The sequence below is a fragment of the Mobula birostris genome, chromosome 24 (genome assembly GCF_030028105.1).
Source record: "Mobula birostris isolate sMobBir1 chromosome 24, sMobBir1.hap1, whole genome shotgun sequence".
Classification (NCBI taxonomy): domain Eukaryota; kingdom Metazoa; phylum Chordata; class Chondrichthyes; order Myliobatiformes; family Myliobatidae; genus Mobula; species Mobula birostris.
Window position 1 is genome coordinate 62,309,637 of NC_092393.1, and position 26,943 is coordinate 62,336,579.

General features: G+C 44.1%; 1 protein-coding gene and 1 long non-coding RNA gene across 5 annotated transcripts in view; one reads left to right on the forward strand and one right to left on the reverse strand.

Moving 5' to 3' along the window:
- The window catches only part of abcc3 (ATP-binding cassette, sub-family C (CFTR/MRP), member 3), a 193,077-nt gene that overhangs the window by 63,201 nt on the left and 102,933 nt on the right, over window positions 1–26,943 (reverse strand). For all 3 annotated transcript variants that reach the window (XM_072242475.1, XM_072242476.1, XM_072242473.1), the window contains 9 exons: window positions 24,618–24,830; window positions 22,567–22,744; window positions 11,360–11,521; window positions 9,106–9,198; window positions 8,560–8,763; window positions 6,186–6,332; window positions 4,772–4,859; window positions 3,466–3,532; window positions 149–275 (listed from right to left, as the gene is read on the reverse strand). In XM_072242475.1, coding sequence (XP_072098576.1) covers window positions 149–275; window positions 3,466–3,532; window positions 4,772–4,859; window positions 6,186–6,332; window positions 8,560–8,763; window positions 9,106–9,198; window positions 11,360–11,521; window positions 22,567–22,744; window positions 24,618–24,830 — 1,279 coding nt within the window. The remainder of the gene's footprint in view (window positions 1–148; window positions 276–3,465; window positions 3,533–4,771; window positions 4,860–6,185; window positions 6,333–8,559; window positions 8,764–9,105; window positions 9,199–11,359; window positions 11,522–22,566; window positions 22,745–24,617; window positions 24,831–26,943) is intronic.
- Window positions 19,100–26,943, forward strand: part of LOC140187310 (uncharacterized) — a 110,267-nt gene continuing 102,423 nt past the window's right edge. For both annotated transcript variants that reach the window (XR_011883058.1, XR_011883059.1), the window contains exons 1-2: window positions 19,100–19,416; window positions 24,544–24,928. This is a non-coding gene — a long non-coding RNA (uncharacterized lncRNA). The remainder of the gene's footprint in view (window positions 19,417–24,543; window positions 24,929–26,943) is intronic.

The window sequence follows — 26,943 nt, forward strand, 5'->3', positions numbered from 1 at the left end:
CGTTTGGCCGGAAGGGCCTATTACCATGCTGTATATCTAAACAAATAAATGTTTACTCTCCACTGCCTTCCCACTAATCCTGACCAGACGTTTGCAGTGCCCCCACACTCCACAAAGCCGTGACAGTGGTGTTAGATGTGGTACCCACCTGGACTGACACTTTGCCATTCTGTTTCTCCATCTCCCCCAGGAGGGCTGAAATCAGCGATGTCTTGCCACACCCTACCTGGCCGACCACTGCCACCAGGGAGCCTTGAGGAATAGCCAGATTGATCCTGGATTGAACAAACCATAGGCATGTCACACAACTGGATTTCATGGGGCAGCATGGTAGAGCAAAGCTCAACAGCGGCAGCGATCGTTGTTCAATTCCTGTCACTGCCTGTAAGGGGTTTGTATATTCTCCCCACGACTGTATGGGTTTCCTCCGGTTGCTTTGGTCTCCTCCCACATTCCAAAAACATACGGGTCAGGCTAGTGAGATGTGGGCATGCTATGTTGGTGCAGGAAGCATGGGCAACACTTACGGGCTGCACCCAGCACATCCTCAGACTGTGTGGCCGTTGATTCATATGACGCATTTCACTTTGATGTACAAGTGACAAATAAAGCTAATCTTCTCCCACGATGGGAGGATTGGAGAAGCGGAGGGGGAAGTGGGGCAGGGGGAAGTGGGGGGGTAAGCGGATGGGGAAGGGGGAAGCGGAGGGGGAAGGGGGCAGTGGGGGGGGAAGCAGGAGACATGATGTCTGGAAAGTTTGCCTTTATTAAATCCATGCATTTTCATCATTACAAAGTGGAGGTGGAGATGTTCACAATCTGGGCGGGTTCTTTGTACCTCTGCTCCCACTGCATCACCTGTCACAGAACAGAAGGGGAACACTGGTGGGGGTAGGGTGGAGAAGTGTTCGAGTCGCTTTGCACTGGGGACTGCAATGGGGGAGTCAGTTTACCCAGGACCACCCCAAACGGACGGTTGAGGTTTTCAGGTTGGGTCCACTGTAGACCACTTGTCCACTTATAGCTCACCTGGACAGACCCTGACTGATCCCAGAATTACCAGGTAGAACTTGCCATTAAATCTGAGGTCTGGAGTGAGCCAATAGCATAAAACCAGGGGGTTTGGGCCAACAAGGTCCTTGGATAAATTATGGCCTGGATTCATTCACCCTGCATACAATTCATGGGAATCATGGTTGAGAAATTTATTCAGGGAAGCCAGTATACCATACTGATATTAACAGACAACCATGTCCCCTTTCAATACAGAGCACCTTGTCTAGTGGTGTGTGTTGTGAGCTCTGCAATTCCTCCTTTTTCTAAAGTCTGCTCTCACCCACTGCCGACCCTCCCCAGATTTCCTGCGGCAGTTGTCGGGCAGTGGTCGAGGACAGAGGTAAACATGCGTGTGACAGCAGGGCTCTCCTTCAGGCCCTTGTGCCCAGGCTCTTCAAAGGCAGAGGCTGACAGCAGTTCCCCTCACCCATCTGGAACATGACCTTATTTGGCCTGGCCAGCAAAACCATAGTGGAAATGGGACAGCCAATTTCCCTCTGAAGCAAAGGATATCCTGTACTATGCTGCTGTTGGCAATCTAGTTCAGACTTCAGACAATCAGTAAGGACACAAAACTTGTCCATGAACTAAGTTTCATAGCACTTAGAGCATTCCAGCACAGTAGAGGGCCTTTGGCCCATGATGTTGTGCCGACCTTACAAACCCACTCCAGTATCAATCCAGCCCTCCCCTCCTACACAGCCCTTCATTTTTCTATCATCCATGTGCCTATCTAAGAGTTTCTAATGTATCACCACCCTGACAGCACATTCCACACACCCACCACTCTCTTAACAAAACTAGACCTAACATCCTCCCCATACTTTCCTCTAATCACTTTAAAATTATGCCCCTCATATTAACCAATTCCACACTGGGGAAACCTCCTGTAACTGTCCAATGGTGTTACCATTGCTGGGGTCAAATTAAGATAATTTATTTGAATGTGTGTAGCAGGAGCAGGAGTTTCCAATCAGCCCCCTGAGCTACCTCTGCCACTGAGTAAAGTGCACTCCTGGTCTCAGCACCACATCCACTCTCTTCCCACACCCCTCAACTGCTTTGTGGTGAAAGTGGCTGTCAGACCCCACCCCTGAATGTTTTTACTGACTCTCCCCCCACAGGTCCCTGGGGGACAGAATTCCAGAGCCCACCACCTGCTGCAAGAAGTTCCCCATCTCTGAAATGGGCAACAGCTAATCTCTTAAGATACCCCCACAAGGGGCAACGTTCATTCAGCACCCACCATACATATTGTTTTTATTTTATTTAGAGATACAGCACAGTAACAGGCTCTTCCAGCACAACGAGCCCACGCTGCCCAGTGACACCCATGTGACTAATTCACCTACTGACCAGTACATCTCAGGAACGTGGGAGGAAACTGGAGCACCCGGAGGAAACCCGCACACTCATGGGAAAGACGTACAAACTTCTTACAGACAGCATCAGAAATGAACTCTGACGCGAACTGTAACAGCATCACACTCACCACTATGCTACCATGGCACTCCAAACGTTCTAATAAATTTCCTCACCAATCTAATGAGCTGTTACGTTGTGCAGTGACCCATTATGTGGCCCCCTCAGCCCTTGCCAGTTTGCATAAGACCAAAGACCATAGGGTACAGGAGCAGTATTAGGCCATCACTAATAGTCTACTCCACCACTCCATTCTGGCCGATTTATTTTCCCTCTCAACACCATTCTCCCGCCTCCTCCCTGTTTTAGCACGGGTACAATCACTTGCATTGGTCTGAGCAGCACCACGGAACCACCCTGCCCCCCCCCCCACCAGTGAGGCAAAATTTAACAGCTCATGATTCCTCTACTACAGATTCCCAATCCTCACTGTGATTCCCAGCACTAGGAATTCCTTCTTCCAATCAAGCCTCACTACCTAAACAAGAGGAATTCCATATTTATCATAACCCTGTTTCATTCCGAGGAAATTTTCAGACTGCTGGGGCCAACACTGTGAGAAATCCCGACAGCCATACAACAGTCTCTGATACTGGGGATGACTGTCGCCGAAAGACTTATCTTGAGGGAATGGAAATCACCCTCTCCCCCTTCTTTCCGGAGATGGACAGCTGACATGATCTCAGTCATACAGATGGAGAGACTCAGGTTCCTGAGAACCAATGCAATTATAAAACTTTTGGCTATCTGGGATCCACTTCTTGCCTACCTAGACGAGGTTGGGGGCAGATGAATAATTTCCCCTCAGCTGATTTCTCACAGCCCTCATTTGAGACTTAATGTTTAGCACTTTGCACAATAGGCATCCCTCTAAAGTTATATTCCTTTTTTTTCTCATTTTATTGTTACATGTCTGAGCTTATATGTTCTTGATGATTTCACTGTTTTTTGAAAATTTTTAAAATAAAGTATTAAAAAAAACCTTACCTCTCGAGAACAACTGGGTCTTCTTTTCCCCAACTGAACTTCCCATTCTCTACGGTGATCGAGTGCCCTGTGAACACAGAGGAGCCTTGAAAGACAGCTGCCTGAGATGGTGTGGGGTGCGTGCGGGTCTGTGTTAGAGAGAGAGGGTCACAGGAGGATGGAGTGGGACAGGGAGTGCTGGTAGAAAGAGTGTGCCATAGATGGTCCCAACAATCTACACTCTGTTCAATAAGGTGAAGACTGAACTGCTCATTGGTCCTTAGCCCCATTTTCCTGGCTAATACTTAGAAGATATCAGACACAGGAGCAGAATTAGGCCATTCAGCCCATCAAGTCTGCAACAATAACAATTCCAGACCTCCTCACTCACAAAAACGAACGACAGTAGCATCAAACCCCCTGACCTCCCTCACCCCACCCCATCACATCACACATAAAGAACTAACAGATTACCCACCCGGCTATTGGCCACAAGATAAAAAAACACCAAGAAACTGAAGGAGACCAATGTACAATCCAATCAAATAAATATTCTTATGAGCAGGTTTACTAGAACTGTTGGGAAGGGTTTAAGCTAATCATAAGCTTTGATTTATCTGCCTTCTTCCTCACTGCCCCTAGATGGAAGGTAGTGTGCAGCCCATGAGCAATTACTATTCTGAAAGGATTCACACTGTTCGATAAGATCACTCTGCCCTCCTATCTCACTGCCACTTCCTGTACTAACTCCTTATTTCCCTAGTGTCCTTGCCTTGATGAAAGGACCTACAGATTTCATTGTGGGTAGAGAAGTGGGGGAGCGAGAGGGAAGACTTGAGAAAGTGGGGTGGGGGTGGGGGAGAAACACGGCAGACTTTGCGACTCATTCCTGAATCCAACAGTCTTACATACGCAGCCTTTCCACCTGTGGTCACATCCCACTTTTCTAATTCAGGAAGAGAGAGAAACAGTGTAATAAAGAGAGAAGAAGGAAGAGAGTCAAACAGAGGCAAAGAGATGATAAACACAAGAGATTCTGCAGGTGCTAGAGATCCAGAACAGCACACGCAAAATGCTGGAAGAACTCAGCAAGTCAAGCAGTATCTATGGAGCAGAATGAACAGTTGAGTTTTTGGCTGAGACCTTTTAACAGAAAGGGAGCGGGAAGAAGCCCAAATAAGAGGCAAAAAGAGACTGAAGGGAAAAGGGAGGTGGAAGTGGGAAACATAAAAAGAGAGGTAATCATAAGAGAGGGTGCTCCAAGATTGAAGATTAAGGAACAGGCCATTTGACATTGAGATGGGTTCAGGAAATGACACAGGGTTACCTGTCGCAATCTTCACTCGCTCGACACTTGTGAGGTCCAGTTCATCGTGGTTCAAGAAATTCTGTAAGCGTTTGAGTGAAACGGTGGCCTGAGAGTAAGAGCAGGAGAGAGCATCAGAACAAGGAAGAGTAATCAAAACAGGCTACATGTGAGCTGGGGAGAGATGGCTGAGATTGTTGCAGATGCGTTCAACATCAGGAAGAAGGCTCTGCACTGTCAGCAACGTATTAAATCATCAGCATCTCCCACCCCTACCTCCCGTGGCTTTGAGGGGAGCTGGTAATTGCTACAGAGGGAAGTGTTTGTGGCTGCTTCAAAGAAAGTGTAGTGGAACATCACAAATTCCTGGCTCAGCAGTTGATTAGAAGGCAGAAGGATCTTCCCAGAGTTCCTCCCAAACTGACTTCAGGCTCTTTATCTTTGATCTTGGACATTATGGCAACAGGGTTGGTGGAAGGCAGGTCTGTATGTGTGGAGTGAATTTGCTGTTCTACCTCCTGCTTTTGTAAAAAGTGAATAAACTGAACACAATTGTAAGTCTTAATATTTAACACTCATATGAATAAAACTCAATTCTGGCAATGAGTCAGCCTCACACTCCCCTGTAGGTCTGATACTGTCACATTGTCCTGATTTGGGCCATGTCACCAATCCAAGCATCTTCAAAGATGAACCAATAATTTCTGCCCGTGGACTGCTTGGTTTCCCGCTCAGGTCCAGTGAGAGGAAATAACAGACAACAGAAGGGTATGGTACCATTCAGGGCAGTGTGGTAAGAGAGCAGTTAGCATAATACTTTACAGTATTAGTGACCCTGGTTCAATTCCAGCACTGTCAGAAAGGAGTTTGTGTCCGTGTGGGTTTCCTCCCATATTCCAAAGACATACAGGTTAGTAGATTAATTGGTCACATGGTATGGGCTTGTTGGGCCCATAAGGCCTATTATTAATAAAAAGAACAAACTTCCTGTTTGTTATGTGCGATTTCATCCTACACTCTGAACTTGTGGGTGGACCTACAGTCAGAATCACACATCTTCAACCCTCGTTGCCAAAACTACAGTACCGTCACTGAGCTGAGTGATGAAGGACAACAACGGGGCAGAGGAGCCCTACGATTGGAGAACCCTCACGAATGGGTAAGGGGCTGGTCCAGAGTGAGTAATTCTGGGATGTCATGAGGCTGCACAGGAAATAATGGAAACGCCAAACTTTCTTTCATGGTTCAAGGGCAAAAACGGGTGTTGGCCAATTCCATTCCACAGTCAACACTTCACCACCCAGGATAGGCAACCTTGCAGCCACACCACCCCCGCCCTTCCCAACTACTTTAACGGTTTGCTACTTCTACCATTCCCCAGGTGGGTCCATCTTTGTAAGACAGGTGGGCTCTCAGGTGGGTGCTGCGGACTCACCTGTACGATGCAGCTGATGACCTGAGGTAGCATGTTGAGTGGAAACCGTAGGATATTGAAGAGGGAGAGGGAGACAAAAGCTTTACGTGCATCCAACACGTTCTTCTCATCCACGTACACATACACTGCAAAGCTTGTCATGGCAACCTGGAAAAGAATAAATAACATTGCCAACAATAACGTTAAATGAAATCTGCATCAGAATCAGGCTTAATATTTGTGTTTGTATTTATCTTATTTCTTACACCCAAGGGAGTAAAAAATCTTTATGTTGAGTCTCCAACGCAATGTACAAACAATAAGAAAGAAAATCTGGGAGGATATTACCCAAACTCTGAGATTGTATATGTACTGTACAGTCAGGTACGCAATCAGATCAATGTGTATTGATAAATCTGATGACCTGGTGAAAGAAGCTGTCCATTTGCCAGACAGAAGCAGCTGAAAGAGTTTGTTTTTTGGCCTGGCTACAGTTTCTGATGATCCTCCAGGCCCTTTTTATGCACCTGCTGCTGAATAGAGGGAAGTTCACACCCACATGTGCGCTGGGCTGTCAGCACCAGTGCCCTGCGATTGAGGATAGGTCACTGGCATATATCATGAAATTTGCTGTTTTGCTGCAACACTACATTGCAATACATAATAATTTAAAAAGCTATAAAATACAATAAGAAATATATATATAAATTAAATAAGTAATGCAAAAGAGGGGAGCAAAAATAGTAAGTAGTGTTCATGGGTTCATTGTTCATTCAGAAATCTGATTGTGGAGGAGAAGAAGCTGTTCCTGAAACACTGATAGCGTGTCTTCAGGCTCCTGTACCTCCTCCTCGATGGTAGCAACGGGAAGGGGGCATGTCTTAGGTGATGGGGATCCTTAATGATGGATGCCGCCTCCTTGAGGCATTGCCTTTCGAAGGTGTTATTGATGCTGGGCAGGCTAGTGCCCACGATGAAACCGACTGAGTTTACGACTTCATGCAGCTTTTTTCAATCCTGTGCTGTGGCCCCTCCATACCAAACGGTGCTGCAATAGATTAGAATGCTCTCCATGGTACACCTGTAAAGATTTGCTAGAGTCTTTAGTGACATACCAAGTCTCCTCAACCTCCTAATGAAATATAGCCACTTCTTTGCAATTACATCAATATGTTGGACACAGGCTAGATCTTCAGACATGATGACACCCAGGAACTTGAAACTGCTCACCCTTTCCACTGCTGATCCCTCAATTACTGGTGTGTGTTCCCTGGACTTCCCTTTCCTTAAGTCCACAGTCAGTTCCTTGGATTTACTGATGTTAAGTGCAAGGTTGTTGATATGATACCACAGGTTTCTCACTCCTATACGCCCCCCCATCACCATCTGAAATTCTGTCAACAATAGTTCAGTACTGACCACTGCAAGAACCAAGCAGAAATCTCATGGCAGTGATTGCTTGGGTTAGGTACAGATGACGTTAGATTAGTTTTATTTGTCACATGCACATCATAACATAGTGAAATGCATTGTTTGCACTGACAACCACCAAAGTCTGAGGATGTGGTGGGGACGGCCCACTAGAATCAGCACACATTCCAGCATCAACATAGCACATCCACAATTCACTAACCTCCTCCAAGAATGGAGGGAGCAAATGTTGGCGATGCCAGACCAGCACTGGGGGCAGAGTGGGAGTTGTCATGGATTCAGCTCATTGGATCAGATGGTTAGGGCAGGAAATGGACTAACTTGCTCAGAAAATTGCAAAATCTGGGATTCTGGACACCAGTGGCACTGGAAACTCGACACTGAGATTAAAGGTTAGGTAAGTGGAAACAGACAGTGAAATGCATTGTTCGTGTTAACAACTAACACAGTCCGAGGATGTCCTGGGAGCAGCCACACGTTCCGGTGCCAACATAGCAGAGCCACAACTCACTAACACAGAATCAGGTTTATTATCACTGACAAAGGTCATGAGATGAGTTGTTTTGCGGCACAATTACAGTGTAATACATAAAAATATTATAAATTACAGAAAAAAGTATATTTTTTAAAAGTGGTGCAATGAGGGAACATACGTCTTTGGAAAGTGGCAGGAAACCACCGCACCTTGAGGAAACTCGGGGAGAACATACACAATTCTTACAGACAGAGGCAGGAATTGAACTGTGATTACTGGCACTGTAATGAGTTACGTTAACCACTACACCACAATGCCAAAACAGGTAGATCTTCAAAAATAAACACCAAAGAATACAATGAGAGGAAAGAAAGTGAACAAGGTATCAGCCACAATTCCATTAACTGTGGATTAGGCCCTTTTCTGCTCCTGTCCTCTGCTTTCCAGCTTAGAAGTTCTAATTGGTTTGGGAAAGGATCAGTTACTCACAACAAAAGGAGCAGTTGTCCAGGTGAAGGTGGAGAGGGCATTGAGATAGGCTGCTTTCTTCAGAATATTCAGCTCCTTCTCTCGAATGCTCAGGATCTTTTGTTTAAAGGACTCCTCCCAGGCGTACAGTTTCAGCACCTTTATACCATTCAGGATCTCGTTCATCAGCTTGATCCGCAAGTCTTTGTACTGCATCTGTTGGACCTGCAGAACAGAATGGGAAGACACACCATGCACGATGGCTAATATCAGAGGGCGATACTTTAAGGTGTTAGTGGGAAAGTATAGAGGGGGATGTCAGAGGAAGAGTGGTAGGTGTGAGGAACATGAAGCAGGGGTGATGGTACAGACATTTAAGAGAATCTTAGATAAACACATGAATAATAGAAAAATGGAGAGCTATCTGGGAGGGAAGGGTGAGATTGATCTTAGGGTGGGTTAAAAGACCTGTATAACATTGTGGGCCATAGGGCCTACTGTTCCACGTTCAACAAGAGGGAATGGGAAAGGGTTAAGGGAGCAATGACATATGATTCACTAACATACCTGAAAGTTCCTGCTTTTTACGGCTATCATGGCGTTGAAAGGGATGAGCAGAATCATAACGGCAACACCTGCCAGGACAGAAGGACCGAGGTACTGGAAAAAGACACATAGACACATTGGTGCCTGTATCTTCTCATCACCAAGCACCACCTGTACATTCTCAACAAGCACGACCTGTACCGTCTCACCAAACACCACCTGTACCTTCTCACCAAATACCATCTGTACCTTCTCACCAAACACCACCTGTATCTTCTTACCAAACATCACCTGTATCTTCTTACCAAACACCATCTGTACATTCTCACCAAACACCACCTGCATATTCTCACCAAACACCATCTGTATCTTCTCATCACCAAACACCAGCTGTACCTTCTCACCAAACACCGTCTGTACTTTCTCACCAAACATCACCTGTACCTTCTCACCAAACACCACCTGTACCTTCTCACCAAACACCAACTGTACATTCTCACCAAACACCACCTGTATCTCTCACCAAGCACCACCTGTATCTTCTCATCACCAAATGTCATCTGTACCTTCTCACCAAACACAACCTGTACATTTTCACCAAACACCATCTGTACCTTCTCAGCAAACACCACCTGTACAATCTCACCAAGCATCACCTGTACCTTCTCACGAAACACAACCTGTACATTTTCACAAAACATCACCTGTACATTCTCACCAAACACTGTCTGTACCTTCTCACCAAACACCACCTGTACAATCTCACCAAGCATCACCTGTACCTTTTCACGAAACACAACCTGTACATTTTCGCCAAACATCACCTGTACGTTCTCACCAAACACCGTCTGTACCTTCTCACCAAACACCACCTGTACAATCTCACCAAACATATAACAATAATCATATAACTATATAACAATTACAGCACAGAAACAGGCCATCTCGGCCCTTCTAGTCTGTGTCGAACGCTTGCTCTCACCTAGTCCCACCGACCTGCACTCAGCCCATAACCCTCCATTCTTTTCCTGTTCATATACCTATCCAATTTTTTTTAAAATGACAAAATTGAACCTGCCTCTACCACTTCTACTGGAAGCTCGTTCCACACAGCTACCACTCTCTGAGTAAAGAAGTTCCCCCTCATGTTACCCCTAAACTTTTGCCCCTTAACTCTCAACTCATGTCCTCTTGTTTGAATCTCCCTTACTCTCAATGGAAAAAGCCTATCCACGTCAACTCTATCTATCCCCCTCATAATTTTAAATACCTCTATCAAGTCCCCCCTCAACCTTCTATACTCCAAAGAATAAAGACCTAACTTGTTCAACCTTTCTCTGTAACTTAGGTGCTGAAACCCAGGTAGCATTCTATTAAATCTCCTCTGTACTCTCTCTATTTTGTTGACATCACCTGTACTTTTTCACCAAGCATTACCTGTACCGTCTCACCGAGCACCGTCTGTTCATTCTCACCAAGCACCGTCTGTACATTCTCAACAGGAACCACTTGTACCTTCTCAACAAGCACCACCTGTACCTTCTCACCACCAAGCATCACCCGTACATTCTCACCAGGCAACACCTTGACTGCATAAGTCTGGGGAAGACACACTCTGGTCCCGCCAAAGCCATGAGATTGAAAGGCTCTCCCATCCCAAATCCTAGTTTGTGTGGATGCTGTGTAATTTGATAGCCTGTTACAACTCAGTGCCAAGAAAAAGCACACAGCACACTGTATATAATTAAAGGAATTATATTTATGAATCTTAACTTAATGGTTAGTACAGAAAAGAAAGTGAAAAAAATCAAAAAGGGTGCATTATAATTAAACAGTCAAATGTGCACCAGTTGGAGCTCAACTCTCCCAAAAGTCACACATATTCTCCAATCCTCAGTAGGCTCCAGCACCTGGCTCCACTGAATCACGGTCCCCCACCGGGTCGAATTCTATGACAGGTTCTCTCCAGCGTCTTCTCTCTTCATCTCCCATCGAACAAAAAAAAAACCCAAGACCAACCTTAGTGTTCCTCACAAAACCTCCCAATTCCACCATTCCAATTGGATGACACACATTTCTCAGCATCCCTTATCTTCAACAATAATCCAAACATGCTATAAGCAGAACAGTCTGCTCTTACAGAACTGCTAAGATGAAATACCTACAGTACAGCAGTAAAAATGTGAACCAGGGTATTACATCAGCAGTGAGCAGCAGCTGCCCACTCGAGGCTACAACATTTCCTCCTTCGGCAATGGGACGGGGAAGGATGTACCTGCCAGAGAAAGTAGAGAGCCAGGCAAATCTGGAGTGGTGCAGACCACAGCATGTTCAGGAAAGCAGTGAGGTCCATGAATCTCTGCGCATCCACGGACATTAGATTCACAATTTCCCCGACAGTCGACGATCGCTTTGCAGAATTTGTGATGATCAATGACTGAAACATTAAACAAATATAAAAGCAAACATCTAGATGAACATTGTTCATTTTTTGTTTATTTCTAGGATGCTCATATCTCACCATGAAATTGACATAACCTCATCCATCTGCCCAGGATTTAGTCCTCAGGGACCTCAGGTCTGGAGCCCCCTGTCCTAGTGTGTGGACTTCACAAACAAAGGATGTTCCAATACACAGGTTCATTCATGGAAACTAGAACACTACACAGCACAGTATAGTCCCTTTGGACTGAGATGTTGTGCTGACCTCTTCACCTATTTCAAAATCAATCTAAACCTTCCCTCCCACATAAACCTCCATTTTTCTATCATCCTAAGAATCTCTTGAATGTTGCTCAGATATCTGCCTCTACCACCACCCTGGCAGCACGTTCCATGCACATAACACACTCTATGTAAAAAAAAACTGACCTCTGATATCCACCCCTATATATCATAAAAAGCACAAAGATTCACAAAAACCATGAATTCCTCCTTGGTCAACAAGGACCTCTTGCAACCCACCTAGTAGAAGTATCTTCACATGTCACTAGACTGGGAGAATGAGTAGGTCCATGAGGTGAGTACGTACCTGACTGCATCTTCTGCTGAATCATTTTATGTTCTCAAAGACCTCTGATTAGCCAGCCTGGCTTCCTAAATCTATTGAAGTGCTTTAAATATCATAAATAGTATGATTGGACTGCGTGATTCATAAGGCAAGTACTTCACCAGCTGGGGCAATGGGCACGTATGGAGGATGGAAACTTCATGCAGACAGGTCCATAAGACATAGGAGAAGAATTAGGCCATTTAGCCTATCCAGTCTGCTGCGCCATTTCATCCCAGATCCCGTTCAACCCCATACATATGGTCGGGAGGGATTGATTTTTGCCTCCAACAAACTGCAGCAATTTGTGTAAAGTAAGTATTTGAAATATTATCAATGTTTTAATGTTGGGCACAAGTTAGTGTGTAGAGAAAAACAAAAAACAATTTAAAATATATAAACAATACCATTTCATATGTGGCAATGAAACATGCATGTCTAGATAGCAGTACACTGGAGTCTGTAGACAGTAATTCTACTTGAATCTCCCCTGCTCACAGACATTGAGTGCGCTTTAACTATGCAGAGGTATAACGGAGAGTGGGATGGAGTTTCTGAAGAGATTGTCTTGGAGAGCATGGGGGCTGACTAGAGACAGATCACAAATTCTTCAAATAAGACAGGGAAGGAAGATCTGCAAAACCTGATCATATGAAGTTGCTCGTTGTGAGGTTAAAGACAGAAGGAGAGACTTTGCACTGCCCATCACACGTGGTGGCTGACCAACAGGGCTCCAGCCAGTGAAGGCCGAGTCCTGGACCTGAGAGAAACGCATAAACGTGGTTGGTGAGGACTATACAGATGGTTGTGGGGGGAAAGGTGGTGTTAATGAGAGTTCCAAAGCAAGTGGAAGGAAGGAAGTAGAATAGCAGAAGAATTGAGCAGCATGGTTAGGTAGTGATTAGCACAACACTTCACAGTGCCGGCAAGCTGGGTTGAATTCCTGCCGCTGTCTGTGAGAAGTTGATAGATTCTCCCCACGACACGTGGATTCCTCTGGCTGTCAGGTTTCCTCCCACGTTGAGTCAGCTGTGGGTAAGCTGTGTTGGCACCAGAAGTGTGGCGATCCTAGTGGGCTGCCCCAGCACATTCTTGAACCCTGTTGGGCCTTGGCGTAAAAACAATGCAGTCCACTGTATGTTTTGATGTACATGTGACAAAAAAGCTAATCTTTAATACACATATTGCTTTAGTCTGCACAGTCGAATAGACAATTACAACACACGAAATGTTGGAGGAATGCTGGAGACAGCATCTTATGGAGAGGAAAAAAATGAGTTGACGTTTCAGGCCAAGATCCTTCATCAGGACAGACAACCCAGAAAGGCACCTGGTCAAGTATCATAGTGAAACGAGGAACAAAACAAATAGCACGCAGGGTGAGAGGGAATGACGTGATATCCTTTGCCAAGGCTTGTCTACCAATCAGTCAGGACTCGGAACTGAAAACTCCAGCTTTCAAGGACTACAGGATGATTGGGAACAATGAGTTTGCTTCTGTGAGATGAGAGGTAATTACAAGGAGACAGTTGAGATTCTATGGTGGAATTATGAGATACAGAAGGATTTAAAACTCTCAGCCAAAATGTGTATAGACCCCTTGGTATCAGCTGCACACGTACATGCAGAGATTAAACAAATTATTTAATATAGAGGGGAGTGGAGCTTTGGAATTCACTAACCAGGCAGGCAGGACAGCCTTAGTCAACAAATTCATTCTAGAAAAATGCATGCACAGGATTTTAGTTATTCGGGGAATTGAGAGGCATGATGGCAATTTGAATGTTTATATACAGCTATTAAAATAAACCTGGAAGGTGAAACGTTCTGTCGGTGACACTGCCTTGTAAGTTACAGAATATAATAAAAAAACATTTAATTCAGGGGAGAGAAAATGCCGTCCTTATCCAGCCTGGCCAGTAAGCAACTCCAGTTCACCAACGTACAGACATAGAACACAGAAAAATACCAAGGGTCATTTAGTAACTGACCTATCTGTTCAGAGGCAAATGGGATTCTACAGTAATATCGACAGTTCATGAACAACACACGATAAAATATCCCAAAGTGCTTCACAGGAAAGTAATCAAAGGCAATTAATCAGATTCATTAAGGTACCTGACCAAAATCTTGGTCAATGTATTAAGGGATGTTTTATCAGAGGAAAGAGCAGTGGGATGAGGTGTTCAAGGAGGGAATTCCTGAGTGCAGGGATGAGGGGAAATTGTTGGAAGAGGCTAGAGAGATAGAGAGAATAGAACAAGGGAAATTCAGCCGGGAACATGTTGAAATAATAATGGCAGGTGAGCAGAAGAAAGTTCAAATTGCAGAGAAGTGGAAAGCAGCTTGGAGTTAAGCTGTGAGCAAAGCAGTTCAGTTTCTGGGCTGTCAGGGGGCAGACCCTTCATGGATCTCAGCCCCATACGTCAACTGCTTATTCTCCTCCACTGATATATGGAACAAGTTGGACGGGGTTAAAATGCCAACTCTATCTGTTGCCATAGGATGCCCAATAGTGTAATTATTATATCGCCAGCAATCCCCAATCGGTTCAATTCCTGCTGGTGTCGGTAAGGAGTTTGCATGCTCTCCTAGTTACCACGTGGGGTTTCTCAGGTTTCCTCCCACATTACAAAGATGTACAGTACTGTGCAAAAGTCTTAGGGACACGTAAAAAAATCTGTAAAGCGAAGATGCTTTCATTAACAATGAAATTAAAAGTTTCTAAATATCACAAAATTTACTATAAAGAGCAGTAAACAGTAAAAAAACTAAATCAAATCAATATTTGGTGTGACCACCCTTTGCTTTTAAAACTGCATCAATTCTTTTAGCCACACAGTTGTGCAGTTCCACAAGAAAATCAGCTGGTAGCTTGTTCCAAGCATCGTGGAGAACTTGCCACAATTCTTCTGCAGACTTTGGCTGTCTCACTTGCTTCTATCTCTCCAAGTAATCCCAGCCAGCCTCGATGATGTTGTACTCTGTGGAAACCATACCATCTAAAACCATATAAAAAATCCAGGGTGCCTAAGACTTTCATACAGTACACTACAGTGAGTTGCAGGCAAGCGATGTTGGTGCTGGAAATGTGGCAACATTTGTGGGCTGCAGAGCACAACCCTTACTGATTTGATTTGATGCCAATGACGCATATAGCTGCATGTTTTAAAGTACATGTTTCAAAACAATATTCTAGCAGGCAGGTTTGTTAGAGCTGTTGGGGAGGGTTTAAACTAACTTGGCAGGGAGTTGGGAACTGGAGTGAAGGGACTCAGGATAGGACGGATGGTAAAAAAAGTAAAGATAGCTTGCAGTCTCAGATTGTAAGGAAGGGCAGGTGATGGGACTTCGTTGCAGCCAATAGGCTGATTATCAAGTCATTAGTGATACAGAATCAGAGAGGATAGCAAATATGGTACCCAAGGTGCTGTATCTAAATGTGTGTAGTATAAGAAAAAAGGTGGATGATCTTGTTGCACTGTTACAGATTGTCAGGTATGATGCTGTGGCCATCACGGAATCGTGGCTAAAGGATGGTTGTAGTTGGGAGCTGAATGTTCGAGGTTGCACATTATATCAGAGGGATAGGAAGGTAGGCAGAGGGGGTGGTGTTGCACTGCTGTTTTTTTTAAGCGGGTCGCACCAGACAGTCTGCCATTCTTGTCTGGCACGTGGTGTCAGGATTGGTCTCCTTTTGGATTAACCGGGTCACGATATGAACGTTCCTGACTCGACCCTTTTTTTTTACGAGGCTGAGTGGCTAGCTTGACGCTCAACCCGTGCTCGGGGGTGGCCCGACTTGGATTTGAACTCATTGCACCACCAGCTGGCCCACTACTGTTAATGAAATGGCATCAAATCAGTAGAAAGATGCGACATAGGATCGGAAGGATGTTGAATCCTTATGGGCTGAGTTAAGAAACTGCAAGGGTAAAAAGTTGTTGAAGGCAGTTATATGCAGGCATCCCAACAGTGGCTGGGAGGTGGACCACAGGTTACAGCAGGAAATAGAAAAGGTGAGTCAAAAGGGCAATGATATGGTAGTCATGGGAGATTTTAACATGCAGGTCGATTGGGAAAATCAGGTTGGCAATGGATCTCAAGAGAGTGAGTTTGTTGAATGTCTAAGAGATAGCTTTTTAGAGCAGTTTGCTGTTGAGCCTACTAGGGGTTCAGTTATACTCGACTGGGTGTTATGTAATGAACCAGAAGCGATTAGGGAGCTTAAGGTAAAAGTCTCCTTAGGAACCAGTGATAACAATATGATTGTGTTCAACTTGAAATTTGATAGGGAGAAAATAAAGTCTGATGTAGCAGTATTTCAGTGGAGAAAGGGAATTTACAGTTATATGAGAGAGGAGTTGGCCAAAGTAAATTGGAAGGAGCTGCTGGCAGGGATGTCAGCAGAGCAGCAATGGGAAAAATGAGGAAGGACAAGTGTATTCTAAAAATGAAGAAATACTCAAATGGTGAAATAGTACAACCGTGGCTGACAAGGGAAGTCAAAGTTATTGTAAAAGCAAAAGAAAGGGCATACAACAAAGAAAAATTAGTGGGAAGATAGAGGATTGGAAAGTTTTTAAAAACTGATAGAAAGCAACTAAAAATCATTAGAAGGGAAAAGATGAAATATGAAAGCAATCTGGCAAATAATGTCAAAGTGGATAGTAAAAGTTTTTTCAAGTACGTTAAAAATAAAAGAGAAATGAGAGTGGACATAGGGCACTAGAAAATGAGGCAGCAGAAATAATAACAGGGAACAAGGAAATGGCTGATGAAGTAAATGAGTATTTTACATCAGTCTTCACTATGGAAGACACTAGCAGTGTGCTGATGTTGTAGAGTGTTGAGGAGGAGAAGCGGGTGCAGTTACTGTTACAAGAGAAAAGGAGCTCAAAAAGCTGAAAGACCTGAAGGTACATAAGTCACCAGGACCAGAGGAACTGCACTCTAGGGTTCTGAAAGAGATAGCATTAGAGATTGTGGTGGCATCTTTAATCTTTCAAAAATCATTTGGACTCTGGCATGGTGCCAGAGGACCAGAAAATTGCAGATGTTACTCCACTCTTTAAGAAAGGAGGAAGGCAGCAGAATGGAAATTATAGACCAGTTAGCCTGACCTCAGTGGTTGGGAAGATGTTGGAGTCAATTGTTAAGGATGAGGTTATGGAAAACTTGGTCACACAGGACAAGATGTACAAAGTCAGTATGGTTTCCTTCAGGGAAAATCCCCACTGATGAACCTGTTGGAATTCTTTGAGGAGTTTACAAGTAGGATCGATAAAGAGGATGCAGTGGATGTTGTATATTTGGACTTTCAGAAGGTCTTTGACAAGGTGCCACACACAAGGCTGCTTACTAACTTAAGTGCCCATGGTATTACAGGAAAGTTACTATCATGGTTAGAGCATTTGCTGAATGGTAGGAGGCAGCGAGTGGGAATAAAAGGATCCTTTTCTGGTTGGCTGCCAGTGACCATTGCCATTCCGCAGGGGTTGGTTTTGCGACCACTTCTTTTTATGCTGTATATAAATGATTTAGATGATGGAATAGTTTACTTTGTTGCCAAGTTTGCAGATGATATGAAGATTGGTGGAGGGGCAGGAGGTGTTGAGGAAACAGATAGGATGCAGAAGGACTTAGACAGATTAGGGCAGAGAATGGGTGAGACAGTGGCAAATGAATTACAATGTTGGAAAATGCATGTTCATGCACTTTGGTCACAGAAATAAATACATGGACTATTTTCTAAACAGAGAGAAAATCCAGGAATCTGAGATGCAGAGAGACCTGGGAGCCCTTGTGCAGAACCAGGGGCGGCGCTAAGGTGGTGCTGGCTGGTGCTATAGCCCCAGCAAAATTGCAATAGCACCAGAGTAGCACCACCACGAAATTAACTGAAATTTCATATACAAATTGCAGCTGCTTTGTTTTCTCTGTATAGTTTTGAATACCACTCGTTTCTCCAGTTGATCTAGTGAAACAGCGCACCTAATTACCATAGCACCCGCGCAGCAATAAAGTTATAAACTCTGTCAGATCCATTCTACACTTCTGCTTATTTGTTCGTTGTCAATGTCTTGCTGTTGCTGTCCTCAGATCAGTTAAACTGATCTAAGATCACTTAAGGTTGTGACGTCACTCACTCTCACTCACACGAGAGATTGATAGTATACATCCAGGCACAGATCTGTGGTCTCGCGAGACTAACGGATGCCCCCCCCCCCCCCCCACACACACACACACACACACATTGTGTTTTTACAAGCTAGCGTGGGCCTGGCATGTGCATTACTTTGGCTGGCGTGAAAAATGGATCGATTTTTAGTGAGAAAATGACCTCATCCAGAGGAATCAGTGGTGTCTCAGCCTGAGCATGTCTTAATTGGAAGTGACATACAGAAAGAAGTAAGTGGGGATGAGGACAACAGCAGATTATCGAAGGAGTGTGAGGGCGAAGTAGGGGAACAAAAAATGGAGCGGGATTCGGAAGAGAACGTGGATGAAGCTGCTCTTAGTGCTAGTGGTAATACTGTCAGCGATGTTAGCCAGCACCCTGAGGAAGGACCCCGTCGGCCAGCATTGAGAAAGTACCCTTCGCTGCTTGCAACAAGTTTGGCAATCAGCAAAGGAGTTTTATTCACGGCTGGTTTGACTGACTAGAATATTTGATCACGAAAGACACTACATTCTGCTTCACATACAGGCATTTTCTGTGTAGAGGACATGGGTTCCATTCTGAGTCTACCTTCACTGTCACTGGTTACAACTGGCAGAAAGCTACAACAGCTTTTAAAACCCACCATGTAAGTGCAGCTCATAGGTTTGCTATGGAGACATGGGCCGAATTCAGATTGAGAAAACAAGATGGTTCAAGATTGGGAAATATGTTTGACAAAGGACATGCAAAGATTGCCCAAGAAAACCGTGAGTATGTGAGAGCTGTGGTTGAGTCTCTCGCAAGGACAGACAGTGAATGACACAGTGGAATTTCTAGCTCCAATGAGACCCTACCACGATGCATTTATAGATTTATACAAACTAATTTACATATCACTGACTCTACCTGCGACATCTGCCTCACGCAAACGGAGTTTCTCTTGCCTCAGATGCCTCAAAAACTACGTAAGGAATAGCAGCGGTGATGCTCGGAACAGCAACTTGGCCCTGTTGGCCATAAACAGCTGGATGACCAAAGCACTTGACATCCAGAAAATCATTGATGCTTTTACCACCAATCACAACAACAGACGCATTGTGCTTCTCTGAAAACATCAATGGTGAGTGCAGTTGATTTTTTTTTTAAATTCGGGCCAAGACTAATGGTGATGATTATTATTATTATTTTGTGGTGGATACCGCATAGTCCTTATGTTTCCTGCAAATCCTAAACTATTACATTTACTGCTATTAAGCCGACTGGTTTTGCTTAGATTTCCATAGTCATAGTCATACTTTATTGATCCCGGGGGAAATTAGTTTTCGTTAGCAATAAAGTATGACTATACTTTTGCTTAGACTTCCAAGCAGTAATTCTGTTGATTTTTGTTTTAAATTCAGTAGCCAAATTAATTGAGGTATTGCATGGTCAGAGTACGATTTGTCCAACTCCTGGTAAAGCCTTGCATCTGTTGTTTGCCTTATTTGACTTTAATAACGGTGTATCTTTTGGCATTGTCTGTCTATGTAATGTGAATAGCAGTGGACATTGTGGGTTAGTGTTGTGTTTTTCAGATGAAAAGCACGCATTTGACACTGATTGCGGGATTGGTGCGTGATTCACGTTGTGCGCTGTGGGTCGGATGCTCTGTTGGTTTGTTTGTTTATGCTCTGTGTAGCCCGGGTTGACTCCAATGCTGGTGACACTGTCACAGTTCACTTCTATATTACATTTATCAATTGCTGTTGCTTGTGAATCAACAGAGGCATTTATAGTAGGCACATAATGCTTGAAACTGACTTTTCAACGCCACGCGTCTGGCCTTGCGAATACATATTACCACAGGGCACATCCCTCAGCACCGTCACTGAATTATTCAGCCCCACTGTAGCACCAGCAAGAAAAAAATCTCTGGTGCCGCCACTGTACAGAACACCCTGAAGGTTAACTTGCAGGTCGAGTTGGTGGTGAGGAAGGCAAATACAATGTTAGTATTCATAACAAGAGGTCTAAAATACAAGAACAAGGATGTGATGCTGAGGCTTTATAAGGCACTGGTGAGGCCTCAACTTGAGTATTGTGAACAGTTTTGGGCCTCTCATCTTAGAAAAGATGTGCTGGCATTGGAGAGGGTCCAGAGGAGGTTCACAAGGATAATTCTGGGAATGAAAGGGTTATCATACCAGGAACGTTTGATGGCTCTGGGTCTGTACTCACTGGAATTCAGAAGGATGAGGGGGGATCTCATTGAAACCTTTCGAATGTTGAAAGACCTAGACAGAGTAGATGTGGAAAGGATGATTCCCATGGTGGGAGAGTCTAGGACAAGAGGGCACAACCTCAGGATAGAGGGGCGCCCTTTCAAAACAGAGATGCGGAGAAATTTCTTTAGCCAAAAGGTGGTGAATTTGTGGAATCTGTTGCCACTTGCAGCTGTGAAGGCCCGGTTATTGGTTGTACTTAAGGCAGAGATTGATAGATTCTTTTTTTAATATAATTTTTATTGAGTTTTCAAAGTAAATACATGAGAAAATAATATCTACCCTCCCCCCTCCCCCCCGATATATACTCCTACCTAAAGAGAAAAGAAAAAAAAGAAAAAAAAAAGAGAACCGCCTGAGTATTGGAAGGTTTGCACATGCTCCATGGGATTAAAAATAAATTTTATATATATTTTTTACTTTCCCCAAGGAACCAAGATTTTTTATCATCGGAGCTGTAAATAAAGGCTCCCAATATTCAAAAATGTTTCATATTTATCTCTTAAAGTCTAAAACATTACTTAGCTTCTCAACTCTCATAGTTCCCTGGGGAATCTCTTTGAACTTCACCATGTTGCTACGTGTTTCCCTCCCAATCATCCAGGCAAAAAAAGAAAAAAAATGATGCATAAGATACAAAAAAAGAAAAAACAAAAAACCTCCCCACTAATGTTGTGAATGAAAAGATACACAACACTACCCCCCTCCATTGTGCGGGTCGTGGCTATTGCCACGCTTGCACACATGAATAACATAGCGATTGGTCAGTCTTTCTTCCAGCTCCCCCGTAACAAAAAATTGTGTGTATATATATAAAATTAATGTCATTATTCCCAGATAATAGTCCTCAAATTTTAACCTTTCTTCCCCTCCCTCATATAATTAATAATATATTTATATATTCATCTGCCTAAAAATCCAACAGGCCTAATCCTTGATCCAGTCTTCATCTTCAATCCATCTTTCTCCCCTGGGTTTGTTCTTGTATCTGGTGAACATTCAAAGAATCTCATACAAACTCCTCCGCTTTCCGGTAATCGTCAAAAAATCTTTTTTCTCCACCAGGCAAAAAAACTTCAAAGTTGCAGGATAACGCAATATAAATTGATAACCGTGATCCCATAGGGCTTTTTTCACTAGATTAAATTTCTTTCTTTTCTTCAAAAGTTCATAACTTATGTCAGGGTAAAAAAAAAATTTTCTTCCCTTCTATCATCAGTGGCCCTTTTCTCTTCTTGGCAGCTTGAGCAGCCACCTGTAGAATCCTTTCTTTTCTTGAAATCTTAAGAATTTTATTAAAATTGATCGTGGATATTGGTCATCTTGTGGTTTTGGTCTTAGAGCTCTATGTACCCGCTCAATTTCAATTGATCGGTCTTCCTCTTTCATTTGCAAGGTTTTCGGGATCCATCTTTGAAAAAATTCTATTGGATTATCTCCCTCTATACCTTCTTTAAGACCAACAATTTTAATATTGTTACGTCTACTAAAATTTTCCAGCACGTCCACTTTCTCCAAGAGTCGATTTCTTTCCGTATTCCAGGCAAGCACATCATTTTCTGTTTTTTCCACTCTATCGTTAATATGCTCCATTGTTCTTTCCATCTTCTGAAGTTTCTTATCCATTTTATCCTGGCTTTTCATAGCTTTATCATAGCACATCTTCATGTCTCTAAGTTCTGTTCTTAATTTTCTTAGTTCAGCCATTAATTGCAATAAAGCCTCACGTGACGCCCCCCCCCCCATAGATTCTTGATTGGACGTGGCATCAAAGGTTATGGGGAGAAGGCTGGGAACTGAGGTCGAGAAGGAGAATTTAACAAAAAGGTTCAGCCATGATTGAATGGCGGAGCAGACTTGATGGTCCAGATGGCCTAATTCTATTCCTATGTCTTATGGTCTTATGTGACAAATAAAGCTAAACTTCTGCTTTCAGTCAAACCAGAGTGACACTTAAACTCTCTCTCTTAATTATTAGTCACCATCTCCAACCCTATGGACTCTCTCACCTTGCGGTATATGGCTCCAATGATGGCTGTCCGCAGTCGCATGCCAGTCACAAAGCAGTAGTGGAAGTGCTGGTGGAGGAGGAGGGTTTGCAGGGCCGTGGAGATGAACATCAGAATAGCGATGCCATATCCCCACCAAGTCCTGGCCTCAGGGTCATCAGTGAATGAAATCAACATGCTGAAAGGGAGAGAGAGAGCAAGAGAATGTGTCAGTGACTATGCCCAGGCCAGCAATTATACAGCACATCACCAGCTCCCTGGCATACAACAGTTTACCAGGCAGCCTGGCTCTATAAGACTATAATATATAGCAGCATAATTGGGCCATTTGGCCCATCGAGTCTACTCCACCATTTCATCATGACTGATTCAATTTTCCTCTCAGTCCCAATCTCCTGCCTTCTTCCCATATCCCTTCATGCCCCGACCAATCAAGAATCTATCAATATACATACTCACTTAGCCTTCACAGCTGCCTGTGGCAACAAATTCCAGAAATTCACCTCTTTCTGACTAAAGAAATTCCTCCTCCTCATCTGGCAGAGTTGCTGCTTCAAATCCCAGTGACCGGGTTCAATCCTGTGCCGAGTTTGAGCTTCATCCCATGATGTGGAGCTTTGCTCTGAATTTTTTATTTTAATTTATTTGATGAGTACAGAGTAGGCCCTTCCAACCCTTTGAGCCATGCCACCTAGAAACCTCTGACACCCTCAATTTAACCCTAACCAAATCACGGGACAACTTACAATGACCAATTCACCTACCTGGTATGTCTTTGGACTGTGGGAGGAAACCGAACCACCTGGGGAAAACCCATGCATTGCAAGGGTAGGATGTATGAGACTCCTTGCAGAGAGCACTGGAATTGAACTCTGATGCCTCCAACTGCAATACCATTGTGCTACTATGCTACAAGGACATAGGGGTTAAATGGTGCATATATATGTGGTGGGGTGTATAGGATGTCCAGGGAGGGGTAGCACCTCTAGTGGGAGGGTTTGTCATGTCCATCCTCGGACAGTTCACTCACCTTTGATCTCTACCAGTCACTCAGCTCTCACCTGCGGCTCTAAGTAGTTGCTTGCATGCAAGAGCAGCCACATCCCGGTACATCGCTTCGACAGGCAGGCTAAACCAGATGAGGGTAGCGTGCAGCCTCATACTCTGGTGAAAAAGCGATGTGCTTGTCTTAGCATGCAAAGTCAACTCTGGCTAACTGGGTGGATGAGATTTACAGTGAAATCCAAAGGCCAGAAAGGCGGTAGTGTGATGCACCGTGAAGGGCGAAGGGCATGACAAGGCACAGAAGACGTCACGGTTGTCCACTGCCACCAAGGAAGATCCCAGTTTGTGATGCTTGAACCACTGAACCCAGACTTCTGAGGTTGAGAGCGAGGAACTGCCCCACTGCAGCAGCTTTCCACTTTAAGAACTCTCCTCCACAGGTTCTCTGTTTTCTGTCATTGTTGGACAAGATGGACAACCATCATATGTGTGGTAGAACTGGTTGGGGTGAGAGGGAGTGAATGGGAGCATAGGGAAAGCAAACGAAAAGGGCGCAGAGTTATGTTACAATCAGTCTGCTGGAAGAACTCAGTGGGTCAAGTAACATCTGTAGAAAGAAACACTGCATCAGAACCGTAGGGTTATGTATCAGTGGACCACGATACCTGTGCTATACTACGTGAGTTTAATCTTTCATTCCCATCTTCCCCTCTCCTACTCCCTACTTCTATGCCACCTGGTTTGGACAAACTTGGGAGAAGTTGCAGCCTGGTATTTCTGCTCATCTGCTCTGGAGTCATGTATGGAGAGCTAGACCCAGGAACTCCCAGCTGAGTGTGGAGATTTGTAATTCATCCTGGCTGAGGAATGAGAGGGGGCAAGGATCCCTCTTAATACCTCAGAGGAAATCAGGACAAGGTTAGAATGTAAATGGCCAGCTGGAGTATATTAAAATGCTGCTTTTTCTTTCAGGAACAGCTGGACAGAATTGAGGTAAGGATTCAATATGAGGAACAATTAGTAACTTTAGACTATAAATGTCGTACTTGAGAAGCTGTGGATTGACAAAGGACAGCAGATCCTGGAAAAACTTCAGTGCTGATCCCACAAGGAAGTACGGAGCAAAGGTCTTGCACAGAGCTAAGAGGAACGAAGGCTTCTTCTGCTGCGCCTTGTTGGAAACGAGAACTTCAGCTTCCTGGGGCTCACCCTCCAGATTGTTCATCATGAGCGAATGCTTGTCAAACACCTCTTGCTTCCTGGCCAAGGAAGGATCATACAATAGTAATTTATTGCCTTGAATATGTAGCTTCATTCACAACATCAAGCCTATGAAACTCGTGGAACCCTCTTCCAGGTATATTATTTTACGTATAAAGCTCCTTTCACTTCATGGTTAGATCCCAGCCTATAACTTACTCCCATGTATCTACATAATACCCATAAGACATAGGAGCAGAATCAGCCCATTGAGTCTGATTTATCATCCCTCTCAACTCCATTCTCCTGCCTTCTCTCCATAATCTGTGACGCCCTTACTAATCAAGAAGCTATCAGCCTCCACTTTAAATATACTCAATGACTTGGGCTCCACAGCTAACTATGACAATGAAATCCACAGATTCACCATCCTCTGGCTAAAGAAATCCCTCCTCATTTCTGTTATAAAGGGACATCCTTCTCGTCTGAGGCTGTGCCCGCTAGTCCTCTGCACATCCGCTCTATCTAGGCCTTAATACCCCTAATCCCCATGAACACAATGAACCTCTTGACTAGTTCCCAGCCAATAAATGGAGGGTTGCCTTACTGAGAGATTTGCATCTTCGATAAGGTGCCGGTAGACTCGAGGGTAGCAAATTTGCAGCTTGGTGATCATGATGTTTCAGCGCTCTGTAGTCTCTAAGAGGATTCTGGGAGGAAGAGACAGAGTGCAGGAACCTCGTGGCAAGAAGGCTGCAGGACAGAGCGCGAGTGATGTTCGACTCCATTTCACTGATTAAAGCGTCCATTGTTTGCTGATTAAAGTGATGAAACATTGAGGTGAATGTGGAAGGTGAGCGCTGGCTGCCTGCCTTTAGATCGCTGGGGGATCACTCTGCTGCCAGGAAGGGGAGACTGCCTTTTTATCGCTGGGGGATCGCTCTGCTATGGAGAGGGAAGACTGCCTTTGATTGCTGGTGGGATCGCTCTGTTATGGAGAGGGGAGACTACTTTTAGCATCGCTGGGGGATCACTTTGCTGCCAGAAAGGGAAGCCTGCCTTTTTATCGCTGGGGGATCGCTCTGCTATGGAGAGGGGAGACTACCTTTTGATTGCTGGTGGATCACTCTGCTCCTCAGACAGGAGACTGCCTTCAGATTGCTGGTGGATCACTCACTGCTGCAAAGGAAAGGGCCTGCTGCTGTGTCTGGAGAACAATACCCAGGTTTTCTGCACTTTAGATATGGACTTGGACTATATACTTTTTATCAGTCTTATAGTTTTGTATATTCTGTGTTTCTCGCTCGATCTTTCTCATTTTTCTGTGTGCAGGAGAGGGGGATTTCAGGGTCGATGAGTCTTTTCCATTTTTGATCATTTTTTGTGTGAGGAAGAGGGATTTGGAGGTTGATGATCGTGCTGCTGTTCGTTTCCTTCTTAATTTTGTGGCTATCTGGATAAGAATTTCAAAGTTGTATACTTTGATAATAAATGAACCTTTGAACCTTTGAAATGTTGAGCTTTTATTTAAGAAGGGTGGCAAAGGAAAAGATTGGGAACTATAGAGCAGTAAGTCTAACATCTGTGGCAGGGAGGATCCTGAGGGATAAAATATAGGCACATCTGGAAAGATAAGGGCTGATTAGCAGCAATCAGCATGGCCTTGTGCACAGGACATCACATCTTATAAACTTGATTGAGTTTTTTGATGAGGTGACCATGAAAATTGATGATGGCAGTAGATGTGGTTTATATGAACTTCAGTAAGGCCTTTGGTAGCTGCTCTGGAGGGATAGATCCCAGGGAGAGCTGGCTAATTGAATATGCAATTAGCTTGATGGTAGACAGCAGAGGGAAATGGTGGAAGATTGTTTCTTCAGAATCAGAATTATTATCACCGGCATGTGATGTGAAATTTGTTAACTTAGCAGCAGCAGTTCAATGCAATACATAATTCTAGCAGAGAAAAAAATATTTTTTTAAAAAAATAAATAAGTAAATCAATCACGATTCCTTAAAGGAAAATCCTGCCTGACAAACCTACTACAATTTTTTGAGGAAATTACCAGTAGGCTAGACAAGGGAGATGCAGTGGATGTTGTATATTTGGATTTTCAGAAGGCCTTTGACAAGATGCCACACATGAGGCTACTTAACAAGATAAGAGCCCAT